The sequence below is a fragment of the Aethalodelphis obliquidens genome, unplaced genomic scaffold (genome assembly GCF_003676395.1).
Source record: "Aethalodelphis obliquidens isolate GAN/ISIS:26980383/991018 unplaced genomic scaffold, ASM367639v1 scaffold77, whole genome shotgun sequence".
Classification (NCBI taxonomy): Eukaryota; Metazoa; Chordata; class Mammalia; order Artiodactyla; family Delphinidae; genus Aethalodelphis; species Aethalodelphis obliquidens.
This window is the reverse complement of record NW_020838021.1, coordinates 642,604-656,390: the sequence shown is the minus strand read 5'-3', so window position 1 is coordinate 656,390 and position 13,787 is coordinate 642,604. Positions and strand designations below refer to the sequence as shown.

Sequence of the window (13,787 nt, the reverse complement as noted above, 5' to 3'; positions counted from 1 at the left end):
AAGTAATGATTTCTTTTTGTGTTCATTCAAAATTTAACAAATACTTATATTGCACTTAATTTGTACTATGTTCTAAGCACTTTAAACATACTAACCCATTTAATTCTCTTAATAAACCTATGAGGTAGGTACTAGTATTATCCCCATTTTACTGACGATAAAACTGAGGCACAGAGAGGGTAAGTAACTTGCCCAAGTTCCCACAGCTAGTAAGTAGCAGAATTTGAAAATGGTATTTTCAGATGGTTTGAGTAGAAGCCAAGTGATCCGACAGACTTAATAAATGACTCAATAAGAAGTACTCTGCTTAAAGAATTGGGGTCAAAAGGCAAATCCTGAATGGTTTGGAAAGCCAACCAAGAATTTTCAAGCTTCATCTAGAAACAATTTAAATCTTAGAATACAGTGTCATCTTGTCTCAAAATACTTTCAATGTCATGGTACAATACATTTCTCTCTTCAAATATAGTGATCTGGAAAACTGTGTTTTATGCTATGAGTATATAAAGTTTCTCCCGAAAGTGAGAATTTGGAGAAAAAATATACACACACACATATATAAGTGAAATAGTTGATATATGTTAACAATTAAAAATCGACCAAAGGTAAAATAGAGAGCTAGTGGGAAGCAGCCACATAGCACAGGGAGATCAGCTCGGTGCTTTGTGACCACCTAGAGGAGTGGGATAGGGAGGGTGGGAGGGAGACGCAAGAGGGAGGAGATATGGGGATATATGTATATGTATAGCTGATTCACTTTGTTATACAGCAGAAACTAACACACCATTGTAAAGCAATTACACTCCAATAAAGATGTTAAAGAAAGAAAGAAAGAAAGAAAGATCGATATATAATTTCTCAATACATTTTAAAAGGTCATATAGCTTATACCAATAAATGCAATAAAACTTTTTTTCACTAAAAAAATCCTAAAAGATCAAGATAAAGAAAAAAACCAAGGTGATTTTTAAATTCCCAGTCACTTTCTGACCACAGGGTAGAGAACATTTGATTACCAATGAAGGATGCATAATTAATAACATCAGAATCTTACAAGAATTCATTAACATAAATATAAGAATTAGACAAATACATTCAGACCAGTAGCTGGAAGGAGGCCAAAACCTTTCCATTTTATGTTATCCTCACTGGAATGTTGTTTTTAGAGTTGTTAAAACATTAACTGTCTACGTTAGATGTGGCCTTAAACATTAAGGCATGGAGTTTTGTAAAATCACCATGAACAACCAAAAAATGTACTTCATCTCTACTAATTTTTATAATATTACTTCAAAAACAGCCCCTTGACCAAAAAACAATCAGTTCTAACTGCCTATTAATTTCTCTTTTCAGTTAACCAAGTTCACTGGTTTTGAAAGATCCCAGGGCATAAAAGTCTAGTTAAAATTAAAGCTAAAATATGGGTTTTAGTGACTAAAAATTAAATAATTAAATGTAGAGCAAAGCCATAGGTGGGTATAATTATGGTTATACTGCTTAAGCATGTAATATTTTCATACATTGGGCAAATAGCCTTCCCTCAGGAAAATGTATTACCATATTACATGTTTCATAATGTGTAGCATTCATTCACACATCCAGAGCAAGGAGAGAGGGAGAAGAAAATACCAGGCTGGTTTTGTGACCTGCTTTCTCTCAGCCATATTGATATTTTATCCACTTACATTTTCACTTCGTGGATAAAATATTTCTAGCATAAAACACCCTATTATGGGGTAAAGAGTGCTAAACAAAAGTGAAGAGATGTGCCTTCCAGTCCCAGCTATTCCATATCATTTCTCTGATACTTTATTTCCTCATCCGAAAGTGAGGAGATTCATTTATCCATCAAAAATCTATTATGGTGGATGATATATTAAATTACTTTTCAATTCTAAAACCTATGATTCTGTATTCATTAAACACATATATTTTTTAATCTTTCACATGTCCTCTATACAAATCAACTACTGTATTCACTATCCTAGCCAAGAACATATTTACCATTTTCTCTTCATATTCTGGATCCATTTCCTTTTCAGATTTAGAAGCTTTAGCAGCAAGTTTGAGTTGAAATGGAGAAAGGATTTTCTAGAATTTCAAAGAAAATAAATCATCAAATTGCAAAGCAAGGTCAACATTCTCATTTGAAGAAAGTAAAAAGTAATTAAATACTAAATAAATAAATCAACATGGGCCATGCCTGGACCAGTGATGAGAGCATGCCATGAACAGGGCTTATGATTAATCCAGTTCTGTGCACCTGAGGTCCAATTAAAAAAAAATCCGAAGAATTGTGAAAGCCAGCGAAATAACATTAATTAAAATAAAAACCAAAAGGTGGGAAAATGAGCCTTTTCACCTACTGTCTAATTTAAAGTGCAAGAAAGTGTATAACCACCAAATAGGAGATTTAAAATCTAGACTATTATCAACCACAAACCAAAGAATTCAAGGAAAGTAAATATTAATTCTCAGAAACACTTCTTAATGTAACAAGCCAAACTTTCAGAAGAAAAGACTGTGGTTTGTTCCTGAAAAGATATGATTTTTTAATATTGTTTTATATTCTAATTAGAACATTCAAACTGTTTTATGTACTGCAGTGCAATCATTTATATTTAAAATAATGAAATAGTACAGTTTCAAACTTTTGGTTTATGTTAATTTTCTCCTACTGGAAAGAAAACCTTTTAAAACTATTTATAAACACGAATATTTTGTAGAAGCAGTTTCTCAGGGCTATTAACTATTAACCTTTGATATTTAAAAAAACTGTAATTTAGTGAAAAGTAATATAAATCAGCTACTTTAAAATACTGAAATTATCTAGGGGGTTATCTCATACATCCTATCCTTTATAAAGACAAAGCTGGTACTTGTAAATATAAATAGATATGTAGAATACACCTCCTTCCCTGTAAGAAATCAAGAAATAAAATAATAAAAACACAAATCTACCCATTAGTACCAAAGTGGAGAGTATTCCAGTTTTAACACAGACTGCAAAGTCAAAACACAAATCTGTTTGTGAAAACTAAAGAAATTATGTCCATTTGAGCACGGCTTTTGACAGCCTGTTCCTGAAAACTTAGGTCATAAATCAACACAAGAATGTGATCTTAAACATAAGAAAAACATGGCTCCAGTAGTTAATAAATGTTTTCTAACATTTACTAAAATTTCTATTTTGAGGAAATCCAGACTAAGATTATGGAATCTGACCCTGGTCAGGGTTCTCCTTTGGAGCACTGATCAGATATTTTTCAGTTATTCTTAGCCCAAACAACAGCCATCTTGATTTACAGCATCTCATATGTATGTATGTGGGATGTTCTGAATGTAATTCTGGATGGATGAGAATAGAAACTACTAAAATGCCCTCAATACCACACTTTCAAACTGTCACATACACTAGAAACCCTATTTTATTTTCAAAGCAACAAGGAAAATTCGATAACAAAATCCACACCTTTATCATTCCCTGAAAAGCTAAATGAAATCTAGTTTTCAAGTTTCAAAATTACTTTCCCTCACATACACAAGTATATATCTAATAATGTGGGATACAAATTTCACTTATAGAAAATTAAAGCTTTATTATTAGAAAAACATTTTACTCTTTACTTTTTTGCTTACCTTGTGGTAGAATACCATAAAATTTTAATTATATGCTAATTAAAATGCCTAACCTTGAGCATTGCCATTAAAAGCTGTAGGTAATTACTTAATTGGCACTATCTTCCACAACAAATTTTAAAATACCTACCTTCTAAACCTTTCCATTTGTGTCTGTGTATGTTTTCACAAATAAACCCTCTCATACAAGAAAAGATAAAAGGTGACTAAGATATTCTAATGAATTCCTTATGGATTTTATCATCTGGTAGTCTAGATGCCATGAGAATGCAGCACAAGGTCACCAAGATGCCCTGTCTTAAAGACCATGACCTTTTTCTTGACATTTTCATTACCAAAAATACCAACTCTAATTTTCACAGCGTTAGGTTATCCAACTGTCACTTAAACCAAGGAAGTTCAAGAACCAGAAGGTAAGCAAAAATACCCTTCTGTAGCTAAATGTCACAAGATAATCCACTCTCATCTACTTTATGCATCGCGAAAATGCTCTCATTCAGAGCCTACTTTCTTTTATTTGATACGCAATTCCAGCAAGTTTGATAATCTGGCTTCCCATTCTACAGAGAATAAAAGCTGCAGCAAATGACTTGGGAACGACCACTAGAAGAAGGCATGCTGGCAACAGCAAGAAAGGATGGCAGAAGCCCAGGACTAAAACTTAAGTTCCATTGCACTAACAGCCCTTCTGCTTGGTGTTCAGGTTATCTCCCTCTCCCCCGCTGGATCCCTTGTATTTTTGTATTTTGCAATTGTTTTAAATGAAAGGTTTTGTTACATCTATGTTCTTTATCATAAACCCATTCTTTCTGATGAAAGTAGATGAAGTGTCTAAAAAGTGATAGTTAGCCTGACAATTGAGGGAGGAGACTGAAAAATTATGAAAAAATCAACACAATACCAAAGTGTCTGGGAGGTGGTTATTTGAGGGGAAACAACCTCCTAGGTCTCAAATGCCTTTGTATCACTGTCAGAGTACAATAACTGGCGGACATGAGAAAAAGGTATTTAATCTGCACTTTTAGGACACCATTTAAGGCATCAAGGCAGTGTGTAAATATTTAGATTGGAGGGAGGTACCGATTTACTTTATTTGAAGCAATGGTACAAATGAAAGCACTCAAATAGATGTTTTGGTACTACTCAGAGTTTTAAGGAAAAATTAAAAAAGATGTAGTGACTAAATCAGTGAACTTCAGATATCCAGAAAGTTCCTTCCAGGCAGCACCTCATTTCCCTACGCTGAGCGGACAGATGAGATACTATTAGTGCAATTTCTGATCAGGCCACAGAGTTGTAGTAATATATATGCATCAACTCTCTGATTATACAGGATTTTTATTGATTCCCAGTCTCTTCACAATTCAAAAAATTTATACACCCTGGAAATTCGACAACCTTTACTGCCATACAAAAGACAGCGGAGCACTTACATTTACCCCATCTAGGGAATAAAAGGCACCTAGATGCACTCCTGAATTTCCCAACATTGATTTATACTGATGCTTGGTATTTGGCCCAGCTTTAATCATCAATATTGTCTTACCGATCCAAGTACCACACAGATCCTAATATGCGTATGTTTTCTATGGTTTTCACTTAGCACTACAATCGTCCTTCTGTTTAGTCAACCTTGTAACAGTAAAATATGTCACTGAAGCAACTGCTGAATTTAAAATTACTCTAATTCGCGGCGAAAGGTGTTAACTTCCCTCAATAGCTTTTCATTTGGTCATATAGTACCATATAATGATCCAGACAAAGCCACTGGAGATCTCTAAAGCATAATTTTAATTACCTACGGTTTTTTTTTAATTGCGATATGTCTACTCGTAAACGGAAAAAAATCCAGCCATGAAAGATCCGTTCCACAATTTTATTATACATCAAAAATCCTTATGCCCCATCCTATTTTTTTAATCTCAATTTTTTCAACGAGTTTCATAGTTTTATTTGCACGTCTCGGCCCATATGACATATGCCTTATGGAGATAATATATATTTTTCTGGATCTGGCTTTAATAGGTGTCAGAGCCGTCCCCTTACGTACATTAGCAGCAGTTCATCCTGGCGACGCTGAGTTTAAAAAAAATTTTTTTTTTAAACCTGCGTGTGTCCAGGAGCCAGCAGCGCCCACTAGGAAAGGGAGGCGGAAGCCTGGAAGGCTTGGGGCCGGATTGGGGGACCATTTGGGTGGCCCTGGAGTGAAACACTATACCGTCGGGGGCGGGGCAGGAGAGGGTGAGGGTGCACACGTTGGAAATTTTCCTAAGCCAGCGTCCACCGTGCCTCAGTTTGGGGTTTGGATTGGGAGGGGGCGGGGGTACAACGCTGAGAGCTCATTTTCTCGGGGTGACACCCCCGCCTAACTCAGCAGGCGGGGACCAAACGAACAAGGGATGATTTTTTTTTTTCCCTGCCACCCAAGGGGCCGACATTGCCAATCAAAGAAATAAAAGTCTCTCCTATCGTCCTCCGCCTTCCAACCACCGGCACCTGGAAATTCAAATTTCAAAAAAAATAAGCCCCCAGCAAAACCCCTTTTGCGCGAGTGTGGGATTGAAGGGCCCAGATTTCCCAGGCAGAGGCCGACGGGAAGGGGGGGGGAGAGGGAGCGAGCGAGAAGAGAGGGAGAGGCGGAGGCTTTTTCCTGCACGGCCCCATCCCCCACCCCGTTACCCCAGTTCCGGGAACGCGAGGCGGGCCGGGGGCTGTGGAGGGGCTCCCCAGCCCCCAAGTCCCGGGATAACGGGAACCCGCCGCCCCGCGCCGCGCCCGCGCCCCGCCCCCGGCCTCCAGGAGGCGTAAAGGGAAGGGGGAGGGGAGCGAATGCTAGACTGTTCCGCCGCCCCCACCCCGCGCGCCCGCCGCCCCCAGCCCAGCCGAGCTCCGCGGGTACCTGTCGGCGCCCAAAGGTCAGGGTTTGGGCCCCTCGGAGGGGCCCGGCGCAGAATTTGTCCACCGCACACACACCCCCTTCCTATTTACCTCCTTCTTCTTCTCGCCCTTCTCCTTGGCCACGGTGGCTTCGGTGGCCGCGGCGGCCGCTCCCTCCTCCTTAGAGGTGGACGGCCCCGGCTGCTCGTCCTCTATGACCACAATCGTGGCGGTCGCATCAGAGGCTGCCACGGTGGCTGCCACTGCGGCGGTGTCCGGCTCCATGGCGTTGGAGCGGGAACGAGGAGGGGGACGAGCAAGGGGACGAGGGCTCCTGGGCGGCGGCAGTGGCTGCACTGGAAAGAGCTAGATGGAGCAAGGGTGGGGAATCACTGGCTTCCAACCCCTTCACTCGGGCCCCCCTTCTTTAAATAACCCTCAACCCTGCCCCACTTCCGTCCACCCACCCTACGTCATGGCCTCCCCCCGTCACCCTCCCCCCTTCCTCCCCCCCCCCCTCAACGATCGCGAGACTCCCCCTCCCCACCCGGAGCCCGGGCCGGCACCGCACGACCAACTGTTGCCTGAGCGTGGGGCGCGGACAGGGGTGGAGGCGGGAACCCACAGCCCGCGGCCCCCTAAAAATCTCCTTCCCCACACGCCCCCAACAGTCAGCCTCAGCTCCCCTCGCAGATGTGTGCAGAAAGAATCCTCTTCCCCTTAAATCTGCTCTTTGTACCTCGGGGCGCTCTCCCCTTCTTGCACAAAGAACTTTTCCTCTGCTTATAACTGTACTGTAGAAGGTCTGTCTCACCATTTGCAAAGCCCAGAACCCCTCTGGGGACTTCCCTTTCCCAGGTCCCCAAAGGGGGACTGGTGGTGCTCTTCCCACCTTCGTAAATTCTGCAGAAGCACAAGCACTCCTTCAATCTCTAGATTGCAGCTGCAAACATTCACTTACAAGGCAAAGCGTGACCTGGGTTTTACGTATATTCGCTCTGTTTTCCAGTCTGATACCTCTCGGATGGCCAATGTGCAGGATCCCTTCTTTTGCCTTCACCACTGAATTTTAAACGTCCTGGGGATCAAGGTCAAGGTCCCCACAGAACCTCGGGCAACTCATGGTAGGTGCCTAATACTAATAATTGGGTTGAGTTATTGTGTTTTTTTGTGTATTTTATTCGTATCCCCGTTGTTATTTAGTAGTAATTCAACACCAATAATATGCATGACCACGGATATAAAAGCATTTTGTAAAGGGTATGCAAATGTCAGTTATTAAATATTATTGTTTCTATTTCTCCCCACCAGTTATTTTGATCAATAACGGGAAGATTAACATCTTAGTCTTAAAATTCCAGTCATTAGGGACAAAAGATAGGAAAACATATAAAACACAGTATACCAAACAACAATCACAAAACATACAATTTCCAAAATGAAGCAAGTATTTTCCAAAGTGGAAAGAAATCATGATTAATTTCCCTTAACACACCTTCCTAAATTCCCAATCTGAAATCAAGTGTGATTTCTGCAAAGAGCAGGAAGGCACACAATTGTCCCCCAAATATATCCCTTTTTCCTGGGGATTAAACCCTAAATTCCCTTTTGTTTTAAAGCTGTGACTCCTTAATGTGCAGAAACCTTGTGAGATTTTAGCTGGTTTTGATCATTTACACCTTAATGTGAATGAGTGTGAGATCCTGTCCAGGGACTGGTTTTGAACAGAGAAAAAGAGGCAAAGAGCAAGACAGGAGATTGAAGGAGTGTGCCACTGAGAGGAAAGGAGAGGCTGGTGGTTCTAGTTTTGCTCTGATTTTACTTTCATTATATTCTTCTCATTTACTTTAGATTTTTCCCCCAGTGCCCACGTTTCTCACCCTGAAGTACACATGTGTACTATCCAACAGGTATACGGAGTCTAAGTATTAAAAATACTTCATATTTCTGAAGCGTCAACTGTAGTCCAAAAGTGGAATGGAATTAAGTCACTTAACAGGTCATTTGAAACACGATTTTTTAAAAAAATTATTTATTTATTTTTGGCTGCATTGGGTCTTTGTTGCTGAGCACTGGCTTTCTCTGGTTGCAGCAAGCGGGGGGCCACTCTTCGCTGTGGTGCGCGGGCTTCTCATGGCGGTGGCTTCTCCCGCTGCGGAGCACGGGCTCTAGGTGCACAGGCTTCAGTAGCTGTGGCACGCAGGCTCAGCAGTTGAGGCGTACGGGCTTAGCTGCTCCGCGGCATGTGGGATCTTCCTGGACCAGGGTTCGAATCCACGTCCCCTGCATTGGCAGGCGGATTCTTAACCACTGCGCCACCAGGGAAGCCTAAAACACAATTTTTTTTAATTAAAATGTGTAGATGTATTAAGGAATGAACTGCAGAATTTGAAGTATCTCCAAATAAAAGCTTGAGACTTCCAGTTGGATATCCTACTCCTTCCCCACTAACTGTTCAGTCTCCTCAGTCATTCAGAGTTGTCTGGTGGGAAAGTTCAAGAAGCGCTGAGAGAGAAGGATGCTGCAATGCATGCATCCACCTGACTTGAGAAGGACCTTCCAGATGAGGGCAATGGAAGAGTTCTTTATTACCAAACTGCAGCTGTGGGAGGATAGAAGTCCCCTTTCATTGCCTGGGGCTTCAAAGGAGAAAGACTCAAGAAATATTCGTTATGTATTGATGTGTTCCTGCTTGCAAGTGTACTTTATCCTATTGTATTTCTCACTGCCAATGTATGGTATTTCAGATACATCGTGGGCTAAATGCACTTTTGTGAGGAAATCTGGGAAACTCACATCCTTTCCTAACACCTTTTCTGTGGGAACATGTGTTCCAAGTTCCAAAAAAAGAATTTAGAAATTAATTTGGGGGATACATTGGCAATTTTTCTTGTATGTATAATGCATCTTCCTTTTCGAGATGATGCGGCTGAAAGTGCTACCAAGTATAAGTTTGGCTGGAAAGGTCAATGCTTGGTCCATAGACCTTGCCACTGGATTCATGTAAATATTGCCCTTTGGCTTGTGGCAACAACTGCTATTTACAGAGCATGTGCTATCCTTATTTGCAAATCTGCCTAAAATTCATGATCTGTAGACTTTGTTCTGCAAGAGTCACCTCATTTCTGATCCTACTCAACACCTTGCCCTGTCTGCTACTACTTTCCCGAATTATGTCTTTTCATTTGAAATGGTCTTGAATTGCTCTGCAACGTTGAGGTTGGAGAACAAAGCAAATTTTTTTTATAGAGAACCATGGGGTCATATTTGGGAACCTCAAAACAAATCCTAGTCTATAGGACAGGACAATACGTCCATTTGGCAGATTGTGAATATTGTAGAAGTTATCCAATAGTCATTTTCACATAGCCAAACTTGTTTAGTAGCTACCAGAATGCGTGTCCAGTGGTGGTATTAAATACTTTTATAAAGTTCATAAAGCAAGGTCAAGGGCATTCATAAAGGCAAGGTCAGGGGCGTTCCTTCTCTATCCAGTATCTGAAATTTATCACTGAAACTACAGTACGACAAAAAACCACATTGTGATCCCACTGATCAATGTTCTTCAGAAGCTGGTACAAAGGATTCTGGTGACAGTATCTTGCTTGCCACTCTAGTGACCATTCTGTTCATATCAGTGAGCTTCTTCACCATTCTTGTCAAAGACATTTATGATAGTGGCATTTTTAAACAAATTTTGTGATGCATGCACACTTTGGTTTTAGAATTATTTTTAATAAATTTATTTTATTTATTTATTTTTGGCTGCATTGGGTCTTCGTTGCTGCGCGCGGGCTTTCTCTAGTTGTGGTGAGCGGGGGCTACTCTTTGTTGTGGTGCGCGTACTTCTCATTGCGGTGGCTTCTCTTGTTGCAGAGCACTGGCTCTAGGCGCATGGGCTTCAGTAGTTGTGGCTCACGGGCTTAGTTGCTCCGTGACATGTGGGATCTTCCTGGACCAGGGCTCGAATCCATGTCCCCTGCATTGGCAGGCGGATTCTTAACCACTGCACCACCAGGGAAGTCCCAATAGTGACATTTTTGAAAATGTGTTGTTTTCTCGGTGCTCTGTGTGTCAAGGAAAAGGTGATGGTAATAGCTAGTATACGTCTACCATTTCTTGAGTACCCACTATTGTATCAGGCACTGTGCTAGGTTCTTTACATATGATATTGCTAATCCTCCTGGTAATTTTATGAAATGAATATTATTATCCCTATTTTACAGATCAGAAAACAGAGGCTTAGAGAGGCTAAACAACTCACCTGAGGTCCAAGGCTGGTGAATGACAGAAGGCAGATTCAAATCCCAGACTGTCTGGCTCCAAACCTCACCTTTATTAAGTACTCTCTTCTTCACAAGGCTTCCTCCTTGACAGTAGAAATCATGTTGAGAAAATGACGGAAAAATATTTCTGCCGATTGTCTCCATGGTGTTCACTCTGGGTTTATTAGAAGAAACTGTCACTCTTAAGGCTCTGGTTTTATATACAGCCAGATAATTTCTTTAGCTCCATGTAAAAGTTGTTGTAAAGTGGAAGTTGGAGAATAACTGGGGATTCTTGCATGTACCCAAAGTAAATTCTTGGAACAGGAATGAACTCAGGACAGTTAGAGGTCAGGGAGTGGGGAAAACCTAACAACTTAGATGTCCAAGAAGAAGTGTTTGGCAGAATATTGTATAGTACATTCATAAATGGGATACTAAGTGGTCATTATGAACAATTATGTAATATATATTTGATGACATGGAAATATGCTTCTAATATATTTCTCAGTAAAAAAAAGGCAAACAAGAAAACAGAGTGATCCCATTTTTGCAAAAAGATAGAAATTATTTACATAAGTAGATTTCCACAAAGGAAAAGTCTGGAAGGTTCCACTCTAAATGTTAACAGTAGTTACAGCAAGGTGGTGGGATTATGTGTGACTTTTTTCTTATTTTTGCTTTTCTAATCCTAATTTTCCTCCATGAAGGTATTCATGCTTATATAATAAATAACATATATATATATATATATATAACTGAATCACTTTGCTGTACACCTGAAACTAACACAATATTGTAAAACTTCAATTAAAAATACAGAGAAAAATAACATTTTCACACGTGAATCAAAAAATATTGCTGAAAACTTGACAGGTTGAAATAATCCCTAACGGAAGGAGTAGGAGCTAGTAGACAGGGTAAGTCAAAAAGGGACTATTTCATACTGAAGAGACAATGCAGTTATTTCATGTGTAATGTAAAAGAAGAAATATAAATTACTGTGCTGTTTACAGTAATGTTACCGGGTTAAGGAACTGTTTTTTGGTGTTTTTTTTTGACTTTATCATTTTAAGTTGCGTGTAAAAGAATTTTTTTTTTACTTCTAAAAGTTATCACACAAAACCTAGCTCAGGAAAAAGTTATAGCCAGAATTTTTAAATACTTCCCACCCTGAAATTCTACACACACCATGCAAGCCCTAAAACATGAAACACATGCTAAGTAATCTGAATTGGATTTGCTAAAACCAAATGGTGAATATTATTAGAGGCAGAATAGCCAATTATTACCACCTTGGGCTCTAGAGTTGGAAAGACTTGGAGTTCGAATTCTACCAAATTATTTAACCTCTCTAAGCCTCAGATTTGCATCTGTAAAATGGATATAATACCTAACTCAAAGTGGCTTTATGAGGACTTAATGTAAAAGTATACGTAAAACATTTAGCATGGTCTTGGCATGTAATATGCATTCAATGGATGGTAGTTAACAAAAAGAAAAGCAGGGTGATGCTTTGGGTTTCAGACTGAGCCAAGGAAAAAGCCAGGATATGAGAAAGTCCAGAACTAAAGTCCTAAACTAAATTGGGGATAAGGCAGAATTGTTGTTTGCCAAGTGATTTTCTCTGTTCGTTATCATTTATTAGGGTCAGCAATTTGGTGCAATCACACTTCCTCGAAGGTAAGTTATGAAAAAGGCAGTAAGTGAGGGAGAAGAGGGTCAGGACACCTCCCTGCTTAGAATATGACCTCCTTGAGGACAGGGACCGTATCTAATTCATCTTTGCTTAAAGGCTACGTGAAATGAGGTGGAGGGAAGGGGGTCCAGGGGCTGGCTCCCCAGTGGCATTGTGTCTTCCACCCTCCACACATACCCTTCAGGTGTTATGTTGCCCTCTGTGGTTTCTCCCACTTTTCCTCTTTTAATTTTGCCCTAGGTGTCCATTTCGGACAGATTTCATATTCATAATAATATATTTATAAAACACTTTTCAAGGCTCTTTTACAGCTTACCCACTCTGTGTTAAACAGTATATCAAGGAGTATGATGACTTGCAGAGAAAATGGATTAGGCTCGTCTAGAGCCTCGACCAGTGGTCTCAAACATTAACACACCAGCATCACCTGGAGGGCTTGTTAAACACAGATGGCTGGACCCACTCCAAGACTTTCAGAATCGATGGGTTTGGGGTGTGGCTAGGAATTTGCCTTTCTAACAAGTTCCCAGGTGATGCTGATGCTGCTGGTCCAGGGACCACACTTTAGAACCAGTGACTTAGAACAGAGCTCAGCAAACTTTTTCTGTAAAGGACCAGATAGTGCATATTTCAGGCTTTGTGGGCCAAAAGGTCTTTGTTATAACCATTAAACTCTGCTGCTATAGCATGAAAGCAGCCATAGACTATAGGTAAATTGTGAGCATGGCCGGGGTCCAATAAAACTTTATTTATGGACACTGAAATTTGAATTTCATGTGATGACATATTATTCCTTTTTTGACTTTTTCAACAATTAAAAAATATAAAAACAATTCTTAGGTCGAGGTCATACAAAAATGGGCATCAAGCTGTGTTTGCTGAACGTACCTGAAAGAGAACTCATTATCTAAGGAAGATAAAACAAACACAAGTGGAAAAAAGAGGCATAACAAAGCAATAAACATGTGAGTAGGTGTTTAACCTTGATAGTAATCAGGGAAATGCAAATTAAAACCACAATAAGATACCGCTACACATCCACTACAATGGCTACATTTTTTTAAAGATTAACAATACCAAGAGTTGGGATGAGAAGCAATGGGGACTCTCATGTAGTGCGGGTGAGAGTGTAAATTGTATAACCACTTTGGAAACCAGTTTGGCATTATTTACCAGCGCTGAACACACACGTACCCTATCATGGCAGAGAAATGGAGACGTGCCACCCAGATTCTCCTTCAATAAAGGACATTCTGTGCAGATATGGGGAATGCCATCAACAGATAGCTTCCAGCTGCCAGCTCCTT

The 13,787-nt window shown here is 40.1% G+C and overlaps 1 protein-coding gene across 7 annotated transcripts in view; it reads right to left on the bottom strand.

Annotated features, from left to right (window-relative positions):
* SMARCA1 (SNF2 related chromatin remodeling ATPase 1) overlaps positions 1–6,940 on the bottom strand; it is a 69,136-nt gene extending 62,196 nt beyond the window's left edge. For all 7 annotated transcript variants that reach the window (XM_027092317.1, XM_027092314.1, XM_027092315.1 and 4 more), the window contains exons 1-2: positions 6,628–6,940; positions 2,005–2,091 (exon numbers count right to left, since the gene is read on the bottom strand). In XM_027092317.1, the coding sequence (XP_026948118.1) occupies positions 2,005–2,091; positions 6,628–6,801 (261 nt within the window). In that variant the 5' untranslated portion in view covers positions 6,802–6,940. The remainder of the gene's footprint in view (positions 1–2,004; positions 2,092–6,627) is intronic.
* Positions 6,941–13,787: the final 6,847 nt, after the last annotated feature.